Source organism: Passer domesticus, chromosome 10 (genome assembly GCF_036417665.1).
Source record: "Passer domesticus isolate bPasDom1 chromosome 10, bPasDom1.hap1, whole genome shotgun sequence".
Taxonomy (NCBI): domain Eukaryota; kingdom Metazoa; phylum Chordata; class Aves; order Passeriformes; family Passeridae; genus Passer; species Passer domesticus.
In genome coordinates this window covers 38386781-38402700 of record NC_087483.1, presented here as the reverse complement: position 1 = coordinate 38402700, position 15920 = coordinate 38386781, and the positions used below count along the sequence as shown (strand labels likewise).

Here is a 15920-nt window from a genome sequence, read left to right as displayed (position 1 = left end):
AGATTTCAATGGATTTGTATCATAAAAGAACTTCTCAAATATTAAAATTTTTACTTCAACTTAGCAGGAGGTTTGCAAACATTAAGATTTAAGATATAAAAAGGACATCAATATGACATTCATTTTCATGTGCCTCAGTATATATCCATTTTTTGTGCCATTCACGTTCTTGCATGATTGTAATATGTTGTATTTGGAAATGTAATAATTGTTATGGGGTGTGTTTTTTCTGATGGAGCACAGAACCATGGATGATAAAAGCCAGAATATTCACTCATCTTTAACTTTTTCTCTTAAATTCTGGTCACTCCAGCTTCTTTCTGAACCTCACTTTGCTGCCTTGTGTAATCAGTACTCAAAGGGGTATCATGAGGCAGACCCTACTATTAGATATAATTTAATAACTCAATAAGGCACTGCATAGATGCAAAAGATCTCTCTTCTGTTGCGGTTATCATCCTTAATAATGGTTGTCAATGAAGTAAAAAAGTCCTGACAATTGTAAGAGACCTAAATTTCTGATTATAATCATGACCACAAAAGTAAAGGTCGATGGGGACAGACAGACAGATAGAACTGAGAGTAGCGTGTTGTTATTATTATTATTTTTGCTTTTTTTTTTTCCTGTTTTTTAATTAAATAGATGTGGCTCAACTTGTTCTGCCTCCATTCCAGGAAAGTCTGGACCATGAGGAATCACTTTTTCATCTGTAATAGATGGAATGGGCAGCTTTTAACTCACTAACTGAGCAGCTGCTGTAGCTGTCCAGCCTGGGGAATATCTGAATCCTGGGCTCAGAAACAGAATTAAGCAACAAGGAAAGGAAGAACTAAGACTTAAAGTCATTTTTCATTCCTTGTTTCCCAGGGTGTACTCAGGATATTTTCAAGTCAGGCAAACCTCCTCAGTTCTGGTTTGGCCAATTCAAAGTTTAGCCACTTCAAATTACACCAAACAAATTAATTTCTCTTTTTTAGAGCTTCTTGATGTTCCACTCAGTATCTGTGCAAGCAGAGCAGTGCTGATAAATTAGTTATAAAAAGAGGAGGATTTTGATCACAAGGTGCCTTTTCATGTTATCATGGTAAAAGCTGAACTCTAATTGGACAGCAAAGTTTTTCTAGAGACAATAAAGGTACAAAGTATGAAGGAAGCAGTGGAGACTCAGGGGATTTCTCACACAATGAAGCACTTTGAGGCATTAAAAATGGACTTGTCCTATGCTGAAGTGCCACTCTTTTCAACAGATGTTTTTTCATTACAGTCCAAACCACCAAAATTGCTGAGAAAAGATTTCTCAATTTGTAACTGCTATGATATATTAACAGTTATGCTGGTTTGTTATTAAAGTTTAATTTACATGACGAAAGTCTTGAATTTTTTGGTCAAATCATGTTGTGTATTTGGGCCACAGAATTCGAAAACATGGTCAGCTATTGATGGGATGCTGATGTCTTAGAACAGGTAATATATGGAAACTGTTGGCTACAGTTTTCTACTGTTAAACTTGTCACATGGTCTCACAGTGCACCTTCTCTATAAACTCCTTCATATCTATTCTGAAATCTTCCAGTGTAATAAGGTGGACAAGTCAACCTCAGAGACATTTTTTCAAGGTTTTTAATTTAATTTTTGTCAATGTTTTTATGGTTTTAATATCATAATATGCTGCATGTCATGTCATTGGTTACTTTAATAGCATGTCCCATCATGAATTTAATTTTCAACTAAATAATTAACTCATCATCAGGTTTGCAGACGTCCAGGTATCTATTAAATACGTCCTGTTGTATTTTATGTGTACTTGTTCTTGCTTTAACAAAGCCATTTCCATTTCCATAAATGCTAATTTTGATTCTGTCTGACTGGTCTAATGTTTGCTTAATTTCTCTGCAGCCAACAAATTACGCCAATCCAGTATATGCAAAGTTATACGTGGATGGACAAAACTGTCGAAACTCCTTAGCAAGTGTTGATGAAAGAAGAGAACTTCTTCCAAAGAAAATAGATATTGGGATAAGGGAGACTGTGGCATAATCTGCTGTTACCTTTTATACTCTGTATAAATGTATAAAAATATAAGGATTACTTTTCTATGTACCAACAGTATTATAATTGTTTTGGCATCAGCATTACCTCTGTTTTTTGTTTGGTTGATTGTTTTCTGGGTTTTTCTTTTGCTGATGACTTTTGACTGACCATTTGTAAGGTATTTTTATGAAAAAGAAACTGCACTACGGTACAATTTACAACAATGCTGCTGAAATAACACACCTTTAAATTTGTTAAAATGGCAAACAACATATTCGTTTGTAGCGTGAAAATGAGCAATCTATTTTCTATGAACTTTTTTGGTTCTACTTAATCGATGAAGATGGTATCTGCACTTTTTCATTATGTAGTCTGGAAGCTGTAGTACAGTGTGTAATTTTGTTTATTTTAAATGGTGAAAGAATGATTGAATGGTCTACTCTCTTCTTTGTGCCCATTAGAACTTCTCTTCAGATCCTGATGAAGCTAGATAACTTTTCACAAACAAACATAACTTTGCTTTTGAATTAGCTTTAGGTTGCCAAGAAGTAAACAAGACTATAGAAGTGAAACATCTAATGATCTGCATGAACACAATGATTATGTTTCAGAAATTCAGTGACTGTACATGATATACTAAACATATATACCATGTAAACAAGCTTTGTATTTATTAAAACCTTATAGAACATAGTAACAATATATCTTGGAAGCTGAAACCTTACTTGCTGTGGGACAAAGCATACAAACTCCAACAGTCCTGTAGGACAGTAGCCACCCTAGAGCACAAGAGGGCATTGCCTACACATGCTTTACATGTTTATTCACTTAATCACACGCAGTTCTTATGGATTAATAACTCCCCAGCTCACACAGAGCAGTAGGGAAAAAGCCAGACCCCAAACCTTAAGCACACTCAGATGATCACAGCATTCGGTTTTGACAATCATAAATAAAACCCCTCACACCTCTTTAGTGATATTAAAGGATTCAGAACACGGCAGTTTCTTTAAATTAAGATAAACTGTGGTATTGTGGAGGTAAAAGCTGCATATTAGTGTGACCTTAGCAAAGCCTAAGTTTCTGTAGTCTGGGTTCAATATCAAAGTCCAAGTATCAAAAGTGAAAAGCATCAGTATCAGTTTCCAGCACTTCTCTGACCTGGCCTGTTTTCTGTTGTTGCTAAGAGGCAAAATCTGACTCTTTTTTTAATTTTGATGGAAATAAAGAATACAATTACTTTCAGGTTTGAACTGAATCAAAATATTTTATACATAACTTTAAAGGCACAAAAGACGTATTCACACATATGTTGTGGAGGACTCTTCCTTCCTCTGCTAGACATGACTGACTTTTAGCTATCATAATATATTAACCTAACAGATTAAATATGTTTGTGGTTGCTCTTTATTCCCTTTGTACAAGCATTACAAAAATAACTGCTGTTTTATAAGAGATTTTTGTTGTACTATTGTGCATGCATACTACCTATTTCTAAACTTTGCCATATTGGGGCCTTTATAAAACTCTTGATTTATGTAATACTAGTGCAATTTTGCTTGAACAATGTTATGCATATCATAAACTTTTTCAGGTTCTTGTTTAAGTACATTTTTTTAAATTGAACAGTATTTTTCATTTTGGTTATAATAGTCATTTTGCCTATGTTTCTACAATGAAGTGTTAAATACTTTATAAAAAAAATTGTTGACTGATTTATTTAAATGAAAATCTACAGACTTAATTCAGTGTGTTGACTAATTTTTAAATTTAACTTATAAAATGAAAGCTAAAGAAAGAGCAAATTGAAGCAAAAAAAATATTACTTTGTACAAATGGCTAAATCCATTTTCTTAATGAGAATTTTTGCTTTTTATACAAATTCTATTTGAATGTTTTTGCAGCTCTGCACGTGTTTGGATGACTTAGGTGTATAGCTGTATATTAATGTCAATAGAATTTTAAAGCTATTATTTTTTCTATAAAAATACTGTATTAAATAGTTTCATACCACACAGCTATGATTCCACAGGTTCTGCCTTTGTTCTGCTGACATCATCAGAGATGGATTAGGCCCTCCTTTATTTTTTTTTTTCCCAAAATTGCAGTTGTTATGAGGTGTAAGTAGTTGGAAATTTCAGAAACTTGCCATTAATTTTCTGGAAGAGAATCTCTTATCTTCAAAACTCAGGTAGATCTAAATTTTATCTGGTGGGTATAGAAGTAACATGAGTTAAAGCAAGAATACTTACACAGGCCTGAGGAATTTTACTTATTGTGATGTCTCAGTTTCCCTTCACTGAGACATTTTATTTACTTTACACCTGCTTGAGAGTTAATCACTTTATAAATAATATTTTTATTTCCTTATAAATACACAGTTGATGTTAGTGGAGCTATTAAATATTTTATATTGGATCAGAATGAGGTCATAAGTACGTAGGCAGAATTTTGATGGAGATACTGAGCTATACCACTGCCATACTTAATTGTTACACATAGGTGTAACAATCCACAAGGGGTTTTTGTTTGTTTGTTTGTTTTTTTGCTTTACCAAGGTTCTCCACAGGAACTCTCTCCACAATCCTTCAACAGCCCCAGAATCCCCAGGTTCTGTAGGTGGGCAGAACACACAAGGAGCTGAAGGGTGAAAGATTGAGAACCTGATCAATTACTTATTCATGCATCCTCAGAAGTTCAGTAAAATGGTTTTGGGCAGGAAATTCTATAAAATTTTACAAGGGACAAGAGAAATGTTTAACTTTTCACATTCCCACAGCCTTTTTGCTGTTATTTAGGGCACAGGTTCATGTGTGTTGTAAGTTGACACAAGCTTAGAAGTAAAAAGAAAAATTGGCTTCAACACAGATAGAGGAATCTGTCTCTTCAGAGTGTAGTTGCAAGGCTTTTCCCGGTTGTTTTCCTGTGAAAGCATCCAGTGAACACTCAGGTGAAATGCCAGTCTTGTACTATTGCATAGAATTCATTGAGATAAAATTTTTCTCTCACAGTACTAATGATTTTGCTTAGCAATGGGAAGGTGTCTGTGGGTTCCACAAATAGTAGGAATTAAAATTATTTACAGAAATTGAACTGTTCATTGACATTGTGCTCTTAGGCTAAGGAATACCCATGTTTTCATTCAATAGACAACAGAAAGAAATCTAAGTTTGAAGGGGGACATGATGTACTCCATCACAAACTAGGTTCTAAAATTCTTTGCTGAATGGAGAATCTCCATGCAAAACATGAGAAAAAAAAAGGATGTGTTGAAAATCTTATAGTTCCATCTAATCAATTTTATATTTCCTCACAGAAGTTATTCCAGTTTATTTACATGATAGTGCAGTGGAGTCTCTGCCTTGTGATTGTTCTCTTGGTCTATACAAGAGTTTGGATAAACTCTGATGACAACAAAACTCTAAATGACAAATTGAGATGGGTGATGTTCCTGGTACTCTGATTACTCACTCCACAAAATTGAGATTGCCAACATCAATGCAGTCCTGTTGATGAACATTAGGAAGCAGATTTGAGAATATTTATTTTGCTGAGCATATTCTAATTGTTTCTTTCTCATTTCTGAGACAGTCATGGTGTTTGATGTTTGCAGAAGGAAAGCTCCCTAGTGGAATGCCTAAAATTCCTACTTCAGTCTATTACCTAGCAGTGAGATTGCTGAGAAACTCCTAATGTAGCAGCAATTGTTATGTTTTTATCAGAATCAGTGTAGCCACATATATTAATCGAATTTTGTGTGAACATTTCAATTTGTGGAAGTGCCTAATGTATCAGAATAGAACCAATGCCGTCCCCTTTGTAGAGGATGAGAAGATGATCTAGGAAAACAATGTCAGTGATGATAAAAGGTTCTCAAGGTTGTCAGCCTTAAAAGTGAAAATATTTTTCACGTGGAACAAGCAGACCATCAATGAATCTTGTCTGTCCAACCCTGGGCATCTCTGCAAAAGTACTGGGGCATTTGGAATTTTTCAAATCTATGCTGGACAGAAGGATGGCTGATGGAAGGAAGGATAATTTATCATCCTAGGTCACTAATTTATCTGTATTTCACATCTCCACATGTGAAATACAGATCTCGTGGAGGCAGGGGTTTCTCATTCAGTGCCCATATTTTAAGGTGACAAAAAGGAAGACAAAAGCATAAGGAATCTTTGTGCTCCCCTGTGCCAGCTGCACATCACTTGGTATGTGTTGTGCCTCTTGTGACCTCTGGCAGTGATGTTCAAAGTCAAACTTGTATAGAGGGAACTGTCTGCTGGCCTCAAAGGATGTTCAATCAGTTTACCCTGGAATGAAGATGATGATACTGCTGACCTCCACTACTGCTACTGAGCCTTCTAATGATCCATTTTTTGGTAAAAAAAAAACCTTTAAAATACCACAATACGTACAAATACAAAATGTATACAGTGATTAGTATAGTATCAGAACTCATCTGTAGTTACTCTGAGTAAAAAATAATTTTCACAGTTGAATAGGAAGAGCTGAAACTACCATGGAAACTCAAATGAAATATTAATTTAGGATTACTGCTAAAGCTCTTTTTAAGTGTCTGTTCATGCTGGAGAGAAAAAAAAATAAGGATTATAGAAACTGCCCACTGGCCTTTTCTTGAAATGTTTCTTAAATAAACAATTTTGAATGTTACAAGAGTTGGCACCTCAGAAGATTTCAGGAAACAAGCTGTGTAGTCCAATAGTTTCTCACTGTTTGTAATGCACAGGCAGCATTCTGTCACATGAGTTGGTGTTGGAGGATTTGTTAGTGATAAAGAGAATAAGGTAAGTGTGTGCAGATTCATGAGAACCCTTGCTGAAGAGATGACCTGCTCAACAGGTGAGTGTCCAAGCTCCTGAATAGCTCAAGGGGGTGGCAAGGATTGCATTTGAGCCTCGGGGAATGAGTTTCCACCTGATGGTGTTTAGATGTGTGAGCCCTGTGTGTGTGAGCCCTGTGTGTGTGAGCAGCTCACCGAGCTCTGTGTCAGACCAGCACCTGAACCAGGGCAGGAGCCACGCTGGGCTTGCTCTGTCCAAAGAGCAGCAGCCAATGTTAGGGCAAAGCTTTAATTCCATGGAGGACTCTGAGGTTTGGGGTATCCCAAAGTGGAGCCCTGGTTGGTTAGAAAAGCAGGAATGAAGCTCTGAAGAGCACGAGGTTGCTGGGTGTGAGAGCAGTGACCCCTGATAGAAAACTGCAGCAGGGAGCTCAGGGGGAGCTTTCTGCCCTCCAGCTCTGCCCTCTGCTGTGCTGTGGACATCACACACTGCCTTTCCTTCACACATTCAGAGTGTGGCCAGCTATCCCCAGAGCTGCCCAACAGAAATTCTGCACACTTGGTCAAATATGAGATTAACTGCTTGGTAAATCAGGAAGTGATTACTGAAATGTAAGTATAGCAGCTATAGTGCTGTTACTTTGAGGTGCTACAGGTCCATAAAAAAAAATCTTTTTAGAAAGGAAATTTGTTCTTTTTAAAAGGAATAGGAAGAAATGTTCAATTAATATTCCCACATACTGGGAGGCAGTCTGCCATGTCTTATAATAATACATCAGGAGAGATGTCCTTTAGGAAGTATAAAACAAGATGGGATGAGTGGTCTGGTTTATGTGTAAGGTTAAGGTTCTCCAGGTAAGTTGTAATTCTGGACATCTCTTTTCTCCTACCTGACACAAAAATGGAGTATATCTTGAATTTTTGTGTACACTTGTAATTGTTCAACTTCAAAAGCCTGGTCTTATCTGCTGCTTTTCAGAGCAGGAGGAGTGCACTGGGGAGTAGAACTGGGTAAAGGCGTCCCGTGCCTTCCCCAGTGATCAGATTTGCTGGGCTAGCAATGCTGCATGTCTGTCCTTACTTCAGGAGTCACAATATTCCAGTTAGAGCTTGGCAGCCATTGGAACTTGTTTTATGCAGTAAGAGTGTAGCAGGGCTCTTTGTACAGCAGAACCAGAGTCGATAAAATGTGCAATAAAAGCCATGTGTGAGCTCCCCAGGGCTGGTGTGCAGCCTCTGCTCCCCCAGGCTGGGGATCCCAAGGACTTTTGGTGTCCTTTCCACCGGCTGTGGTGAGCTGTGGCAGTGCAAACAAAACCTTTCTCACCTGTAGGGCTCTGTAGCTCAACAGGCAGCTGGAAAATTGGTCTGTCATTGAGATAGACCTTCTTTGGGATTTGTCAGTGTGTGCATGATTGGGTTCAGCCCTTGCTCTGCCCTGATGTGTGTTGTCTGACACCTTTCAGAAGATATTAAACTTTAGAGGAAGATCTGTGATGATTTTCTGCATATATTAGCTATTTTAATAATTTTGAAATTCCTGAAATCCTAGTAGTTCATTGCCCTGAAAAGTAACTTAATGTAAATTTTTCTACAGTTTTAGCTCTAGTTCATTTTTTTCTAGTTTGTTTCCTACAATGCAGAATCAGATACATTTCTGCCCTAATGAACATGAGTAAAATAAAACACAATGCCTAATTTGAGATTGCTGTTATGTAGATATACTACCACAGTTGTGTCTGACAGGATTAAGTTGTGCTTTTTTCTGCTTAAATTAAAACATTAATGCAGCTTTCAGCGATAGGTACTAAAACATCTTTATAAATATTTGAAAAGACGCTGTTCAATGAACTGTGCAAGACAGGAGGCTGACCTCGCACAACTAATTAATTACCACAATCAGAGGAACTCCAGACAAAGTACCCTCTCCAGCAATTTGAAAGGTAATTAACATTCATGTCTCGTAAAAGTCACTTGACTTCCAATTATGATTAAAAATGCAAGGGCACGGGGACACAGCACTGGGAGAGCTGAGAGTAATCCCCGAGTGCGGTGGCAGCAGCTGGAAAGGAATGTCAGGCATGGAAGGACTGGCAGGGAAATAGGGATTACACATCCTTGTGTCCCACTGAAGGACTCGTGGGGTGAAGGACCACCAGCACCACCACTGAGTTTGGCCCCACTTCTTTAGCCCAACAAAATTCTTAACTGAGACTGAGTCATGCTGGGCAGTTACAGTTCTCCATAATCCTAACCCAAATATTATTTACCCAGATATTATTTACCCAACAAAACCTAAATATTATTTACCCAAATATTATTTACCCAACAAAATTCTTAGCCCAGACTGAGTCATGCTGAACACTTACAGTTCTCCATAATCCTTACCCAAATATTATCTACCCAGATTTAAGAATATCTGGCAAACTACATGACAGCTCTCATGCATTTTGTTGTAGAATTAATTAGTCTTAAAGGATTGAACTTGTCACTGAAAAAGTCCTAATTAAGCACATCTGACTTGACAACAGTGTATTTCTTTAAGGAATATCAAAACTGAATGGAACAATATTAAATTACTTGTAAGGCTCTAAGCAGCTCAAACCTCTTTTTTGTAGTAAAAAATTCATACATCCATTACAAGTTGTGTCTACTTCTATAAGTGTTTTAAAATTTAGATAACATTTCAATATTTGAAAATACCTTAAAGGAATTTTCTTCTCACGTATCTTTTAAAAGTAGACTTTCAGAAAGATGCTTTTCTAAATTAACATTTTAATGAAGGAATAAAATAATTTAGGTTAACAAGCCCATTAGCAGTAAATGAAACAGCAAATCAATTACCATAATGAAAATTGAAAAGCAGCAATCGTATTGTCTGTCCAAATAGCCATATCCCATAAATACAGTATGACAACCTGGATCTTGTCACATATTACTGCATTACATCCTATTTTCATTAGCATCATTAATATCAGAACAATTGCTACAGTCCACCAAAGAGAAAAATGCTGATGTCAGTCAGCCTGGGGTGGTTCATTGCTCCCATGTCAGCCAGGAGCAGGTGATAACCTGTGGACACTGAAACTCCATTGCACTGCTGGGCCAGGTGTGTTTATTGGTACAGCTTGATGTAAAATATGAAAGTTCATTGAAAAGGACACTTCACCCTCAGACCAGCCCAGTGACTCTCTGAAGGGAGGGGACAGAAGTATTACCTTCCCTGGGACAAGGAGCAATTAATTAGTCCATCAGGAGAGGAAATATTTCTTGACCTAACAAAGCAGCAGTTGTGTCTCAGAGAGAAGGAAATGAGGCCCTTCTTAATTAAAAAAAAAAAAAAAAAAAAAAATAAAACACCTACACAGTCTTGTAATGGAGAGCAAGATTAGATCTGGGACGAGCCTTTGGGGAGCTCACAAAATCTGCCTGGCTCCATGAACAAGTGCTGGGAGAGGGAACTGTCTCCAGAGGTGTGGAGCAAAATGATGAAGATTCCAAGAGGTACATGGAAAGCTACATGTAAGTTACCTAAAATTAAAAGAAAAAAAAAAAAGATAAATAATGAGACTTATGGGTTTTGGTGAGTGGTGTTCATTTGCAGCTATGTGGTGTATTTTAAATGTGGATATTATGAGGAAATAATTCTCTTTAGATTTTACCTTAGCTGGCTGAGAGGACTTTGAGGGATGTCAAAGCTCAGGATAATAACTCCACACAGGAAGTTATGGAAAATAACTAGTAAAGCACCTTACATATCTGATAGGATCCTTTGAATTCTTGTTTTCAGTTATTTCAGAGAGTAACTATCACTATAGATACTATGTGTATCCAAAGTCTGTAGGACTCAGTTACTGGAAGCCTCTTATTTCTTAAATTGTTTTCAACCCTTCTTTATTCCTATTCCAAAGTACTCAAATGCAATTTTATTTCTTTAATGTTTTCATAGGGTGTTTTTCTTCCTACTCCCTGGCAGGTTGAAAAAAGTCAGGGAAATTAACTGGATTTCCATGGGTACAGATAATATGAAATTGAGTTCTTTGTACAGAGCAGTTCCTTTTATTTATACTTCCTGCAATTTCAGAGTTCAAATTGCAGTTTAAAAACTTGTGGTGTTTTGGAAGAGTTGAATGACAGAAAAATGGAATCATACTCATTACAGATGACAGAAACCCTGTGGACAGCACCGAGGGAGGGAACTACTTAATTAAGAATAAGAAATACAGAATCACCGGGCTTGACAGTACCTTGGGGTTCTTCTTGCCCTCTCCACGTTTCTCTAACAGCATCAGCTATAGCTCAGGCAGCCTCCACAGGCATTTCTCCAGAATTTCTGAAGAGTGACAGCAATGTCCCTAAACAGCCAATTTCAAGAGTGACAGCAATATCCTTAAACAGCCAATTTCAGCACTTGCTGTCCTTATTTTTTTTTTTTTTTTTTTTTTTTTTTTTTTTTTTTTTTTTTTTTTTTTTTAATGCACATGTCTCAGTTTCCACTGGTGAAGTTTAAAGCTGCTTGGACAAACTACCCTACTTTTTACAGCCCTTAAGAAGGTGAGGAGTTAAAATGAAGCAGAGCTGACCCCATTGTGGTGGGACCTGCTCTACACCTCCTGAGCACAGAGGGTCCTGCTGGAATGTCACCTCCAGCCAGGCTGTGGAGCAGCACAAAGGCCACAGGGGTCTGGTTGTTCTCTTTTGCTGCACCCCATGGTCTGTGTGTGATATCTGAGCAGGGATACTCAAGGAGACTCTTTGCATTCTGTCTCCTCCTTAGTGCAGTCCAAGTGATCACAGAGCTCTGAATTGTCACTTCATTGCTGGTAAATCTTGCTCTGTGAGTGAAGACATGCACTGATCCCTTGCTGATGCCAGGCATGATCTGTAACCCCCAAATTGAATTAGCACTGTGAGCAGATATCTTCATATTCCAGCAGAGAAAAATTCCAAATATACAAGGCTGCATCCATACCTCTGCAAAATTCTGGGCAGGAGAGAGTCCTGCAGATAGTATTTAATGTATCTAAGAAGTTGGACTCAGTCCCTGTGGGTTACTTTGAACCCTGGATGCTCTATGATTCTATGATAATGTAGCCAATGTAGCTAATTTCATTATGCCTGTTAAAGCCTACAAACATTCTGAATCATTTCTGCTGAAGAAACTTCTGAGTTTTTTTTGGGTTGAAGGAAGGTCTGTGCTGGTAGAATGAAGAAGAGACTTTCCCCAGGATGGCATTTCAAATAGCTGGTGTCTTGTCATGTTGCCAACTGCACTAGTGAGGTGGGATTTTTTTGTTTGGGATTCCTCTTACCTACCCTTTCAGCACTATTAGCTGCTAAAGGGAAGATTTCACAAAACAGAAAAGAAGGCAAGAGAAGTGAACACCAGAGAGCAATCCTAGGAAGGCCCTGACCCCACATTTCCTTCATGAAGGGCAGAACAATGCTTCTCTGTAAAGGCAGTAATTGTGCAAGGCGTTGTGTCTGTTCTGTGCAGTTGCAATGATCACACCCCTTTTCTCTCCAGCATTTCTCTCCAGCAGCCCTCACCTTGCACTCCAGCTCCCTCCTCTCACTCCTCACCCTTGCCACCAGGCTCTCTGCCCCGAGGAATTGAAATTCTGCCATTTCTCCTCCTGATGGCTCTTGAGCTCTCTCTCAGCCCCACTCTGAGCACCAGACTCACGACCTCCAGAGCAGGGACATCTCAGCCAGCTTGGCTGCACTGGCTGGCTTCCCTCAGGGCTCATGATAACCTTACACAGCAGTGAGGTCCATGAAAAGTTATATCCTAAAGGATACAGAGGGAAATAGGCATTTATGATAATAAGGGCATCGCCTATTTCAGTTTTCTTTGCTGCCACTGCATAGAGATTTTTTGTTTCCATTGAAAACTCTGCCTGACTTAACCTACAGCAGCCTTGCAAAGCAAAGTGCTCCATTATCCCACATTTTTCCCCTTGTAATTTCAGTTTTGATTGCTTTTAAGAGTTCTCTGTACCTGTTCTGCTTGCTAAGCTGGGGGGAATTTGGCAGCAGCCACCACAGAGATGGATCTGCTTTACTTGATTCTGCTCATGGTGCTGTATAGCTTCCTATTAGAATGTCAAAATCACTTTTGTAAGTATTTTTTGTGTCATTGTGTGATGTGGTGACACTGATTTTTAGGGTTTTTTAGGAATTTTTAGGAATTTCAGAATATTTGAGATTATTGTGCTGCAGAAACACATGGATGTCTTCTAAAGTCCAGGTACATGGGCAGGAAGTGAATTTCTGATTTTCATAGCATGGTACCACATAATTAAATTTCTAATAGGAAATGGATTATTTACATAACCTGCTCTTTAAGAGTGCTCTGAGTTCCAAGTTTGCCAGGAAAGAGCGTTTATTGTGATGTGACATGTATTCAGTGTCCACTGCTTTCCTTAGATGATGGCAAAAAAAGTGCCACTCTCATAGGGACTAAACAGCTTTACTCATGAAGCATTGAAACTGTTGAATTTTAATCTAATCTAATCTACTTAACTATTTTATCAACATGCTTTAAGCTGATTAAATCAGTTTCTTTATACTCTAGAATTTAAAATCCCTTTCTGGATGTTTCCTGTGAGAGCTTGCAGTTCGTCCAGTGTGTGTGTGTGAATGTTCAGTGGAAATTAAAGGCTGTTCAAAATTCTGTATAGCAAACCTGCTTCTTAATGACAGGGATTTTTCTTTTAAGTTCACTGTGCAGTCTGGGCATATGAGTTTATTTCTTTTTCCTGGACCAGGTTTACAGCTGAAGGTAGCAATGTAGTTCACACTAGAGCATAAATCTGCAGGCTGAAACCCTTGTAAGAGCACACAGTATTGCTATTGAGAGTACTCAAGTGAAAAATTTGAAAAATTGTGTATTTAAAAGTGCTTGTAAAATCCTGTTGCCCTATGGATATGTCCAGGCCCCTTGTTTACTTCCATTTTTCAACAACAATAACAATAATGTCACAGCAATGAACATTGTTTGGACACTGCTGATGGGCATCAGGATGTGAAATGATAGTCACATGCCAAAGGCCAAAAAGAAATAAGAACAATCACTCTGTCAGAGCAGCACCATCTTCTCCACATAGCCTGGAGAAAACCTTGTTTTCTCAATGTGCACCTCAGGGCATTCCATGATTTAATGCTTCAAGAAACAGTTTGGCCATTTCCTGGTCCCAGGGGCTCTTTCATACATTGAAGGAGTTTTGGTTTTTTTTCCTTTCTTTTTTCTAGAAAAGTATAGATATTATTATAGGTAGTATATTGATAGAAAGTATTGGCCAAAGGGAAGGGACTCTACCCCCTGGAGCACAGGAGGGGCACTCCTCCACATGCACCAGAATGTCACAGAAAATATTTACACACTGTTTCATACGGTCCCTGCTTTCCCATCTTCATTTTCAACAGTTTTTGCTCATGAGAGTATTTTATAAATCCAAAATGTATTCAGTATATTTCACTAGGAAAGCACCTTGATCTAAAGTGAACACTTAGATTTTAACCAAGCCTACAATACACAGAGTATATCTGCTGGAGGAAGGAAAAATCCAGTTCTTGGGAGACAGAGAATGCAATTAACTTGAGTTACATCACTTACTGCTGTATTCATGGGCCCAAATTCAATTCTTTTTGACATACCTTTTAAAAATCCATTGTTATGAAAAGTAAAGTGCAGTTTCACTACTGAAACTCATTTTGAGCTCCTGCTTTTCCCTGCACTGTGAAGTTCAGTACAGAATGGACAGGGGGCCCTGCTTGACTCCTGAGCCTGGAGAACTTGGGCTGAAAGCAGCACAGGGCATTCCTCTGTGTCTCTTCCTTGGAATCCATCCTGTCCCTTTGCTTCTCCTGGCATAACCTCATGGTTTTATCTTCCTTCAGCACTCAGGATCCTATACAAATTATAATATTTTATATATGTTGTCCATTCATGAGAATAATTAGCACTGTCAATTAGCCTGTATCCAGCACCTTCTCTTTCTTTGCTGTCAACTGACACCTATATGCACCTTGCATTGAATTACATTGCACTACATTATATTAATTACATTATTTACAGTTCTCAGATTATATTTCAAGTAGAATTCCTCAGATTGAATTCCCTACACTGCTTGTCATGTAGATACAGCTGGGAAACACGGTGCTGCCACTTAACAGAAAAGTGAATTTCACAGCAAATATTTTGCCTCACCACCTTACCCTTTTTCCTCTGGGCTGTGAGTGCCTGATTCTTGCAAATATTCTGCAAGTGTGGGACTCTCCATGCCCAATATGAGCTTTGCTCACAAATCCCTGGCCACTGTGGCATAGTGGGTGTGGGTGTGGCATAGCAGAGGACAGAGCAGTGGAAGGCACAGCTGGTGGCACACTCGAGTGCAGGGTTAATTGTGCTTAATGAACCAGTGAGGTGGAAAGCAAAATATTCACCCACTCCCAGCTTTAGCTCTCTGTGGCCCTGGTAAACTGTTCTGTAAAACTCTTTGCTCAGGAGGAAAGGCTGCAGGAGGCTGTGTTTGATGGCAGGGCATTGTGAAACTCATATAATGTGCCTCTGGCTTTGCTATTGTTCTTGCTTTGTCTATAAAAATAAGTTGGGGTGAGGCACTTTGCTGTGTGTGTGTATCCTGAGTGTCACACAGCACGTCTGGCTGCTGCTGCTGGGGATGGCTGCAAGCTGCAAGCCACAGAAGCCAGGTGCTCTCACAGTGAGAGCAATTTTCAGCTCTGGAACGGCTTTTGTGTGTCTAAAAACCAACAGGGGCATCCATGAAATGGAAAAGATGAACTGCAACAAAATGAGTGTCTGTTATCAAGCATTTTACCTGCTTTTGGAGGCTCAGGTCATCTCTGCTCCACACAGCAGCCTCTCCCCAGCCTCCCCCATGACCACAGCCACCTTTGCTGAGAAGAAAATCCATCTGCCTGTGTCCATGCACTTGCTGCTCCTGCTCTGGGGAAGGTAAGCTGAGCAAACCATCCTTTTTGGAGCATGAATACCTGTGACTCTGAGGTGTGCTTACAGCAAATATCTCCTGTGCCAATTTAAAACCCCCAGTCTTCACTGTT

General features: G+C 38.6%; 1 protein-coding gene across 4 annotated transcripts in view; it reads left to right on the top strand.

Moving 5' to 3' along the window:
• LRP1B (LDL receptor related protein 1B) overlaps positions 1-4047 on the top strand; it is a 622229-nt gene extending 618182 nt beyond the window's left edge. For 3 of the 4 annotated variants that reach the window (XM_064435270.1, XM_064435269.1, XM_064435266.1), the window contains one exon: positions 1898-4047. In XM_064435270.1, the coding sequence (XP_064291340.1) occupies positions 1898-2038 (141 nt within the window). In that variant the 3' untranslated portion in view covers positions 2039-4047. Of the gene's footprint in view, positions 1-1415; positions 1466-1897 lie in introns of all 4 variants that reach the window. The other variant, XM_064435268.1, reaches the window with a different exon arrangement.
• Positions 4048-15920: the final 11873 nt, after the last annotated feature.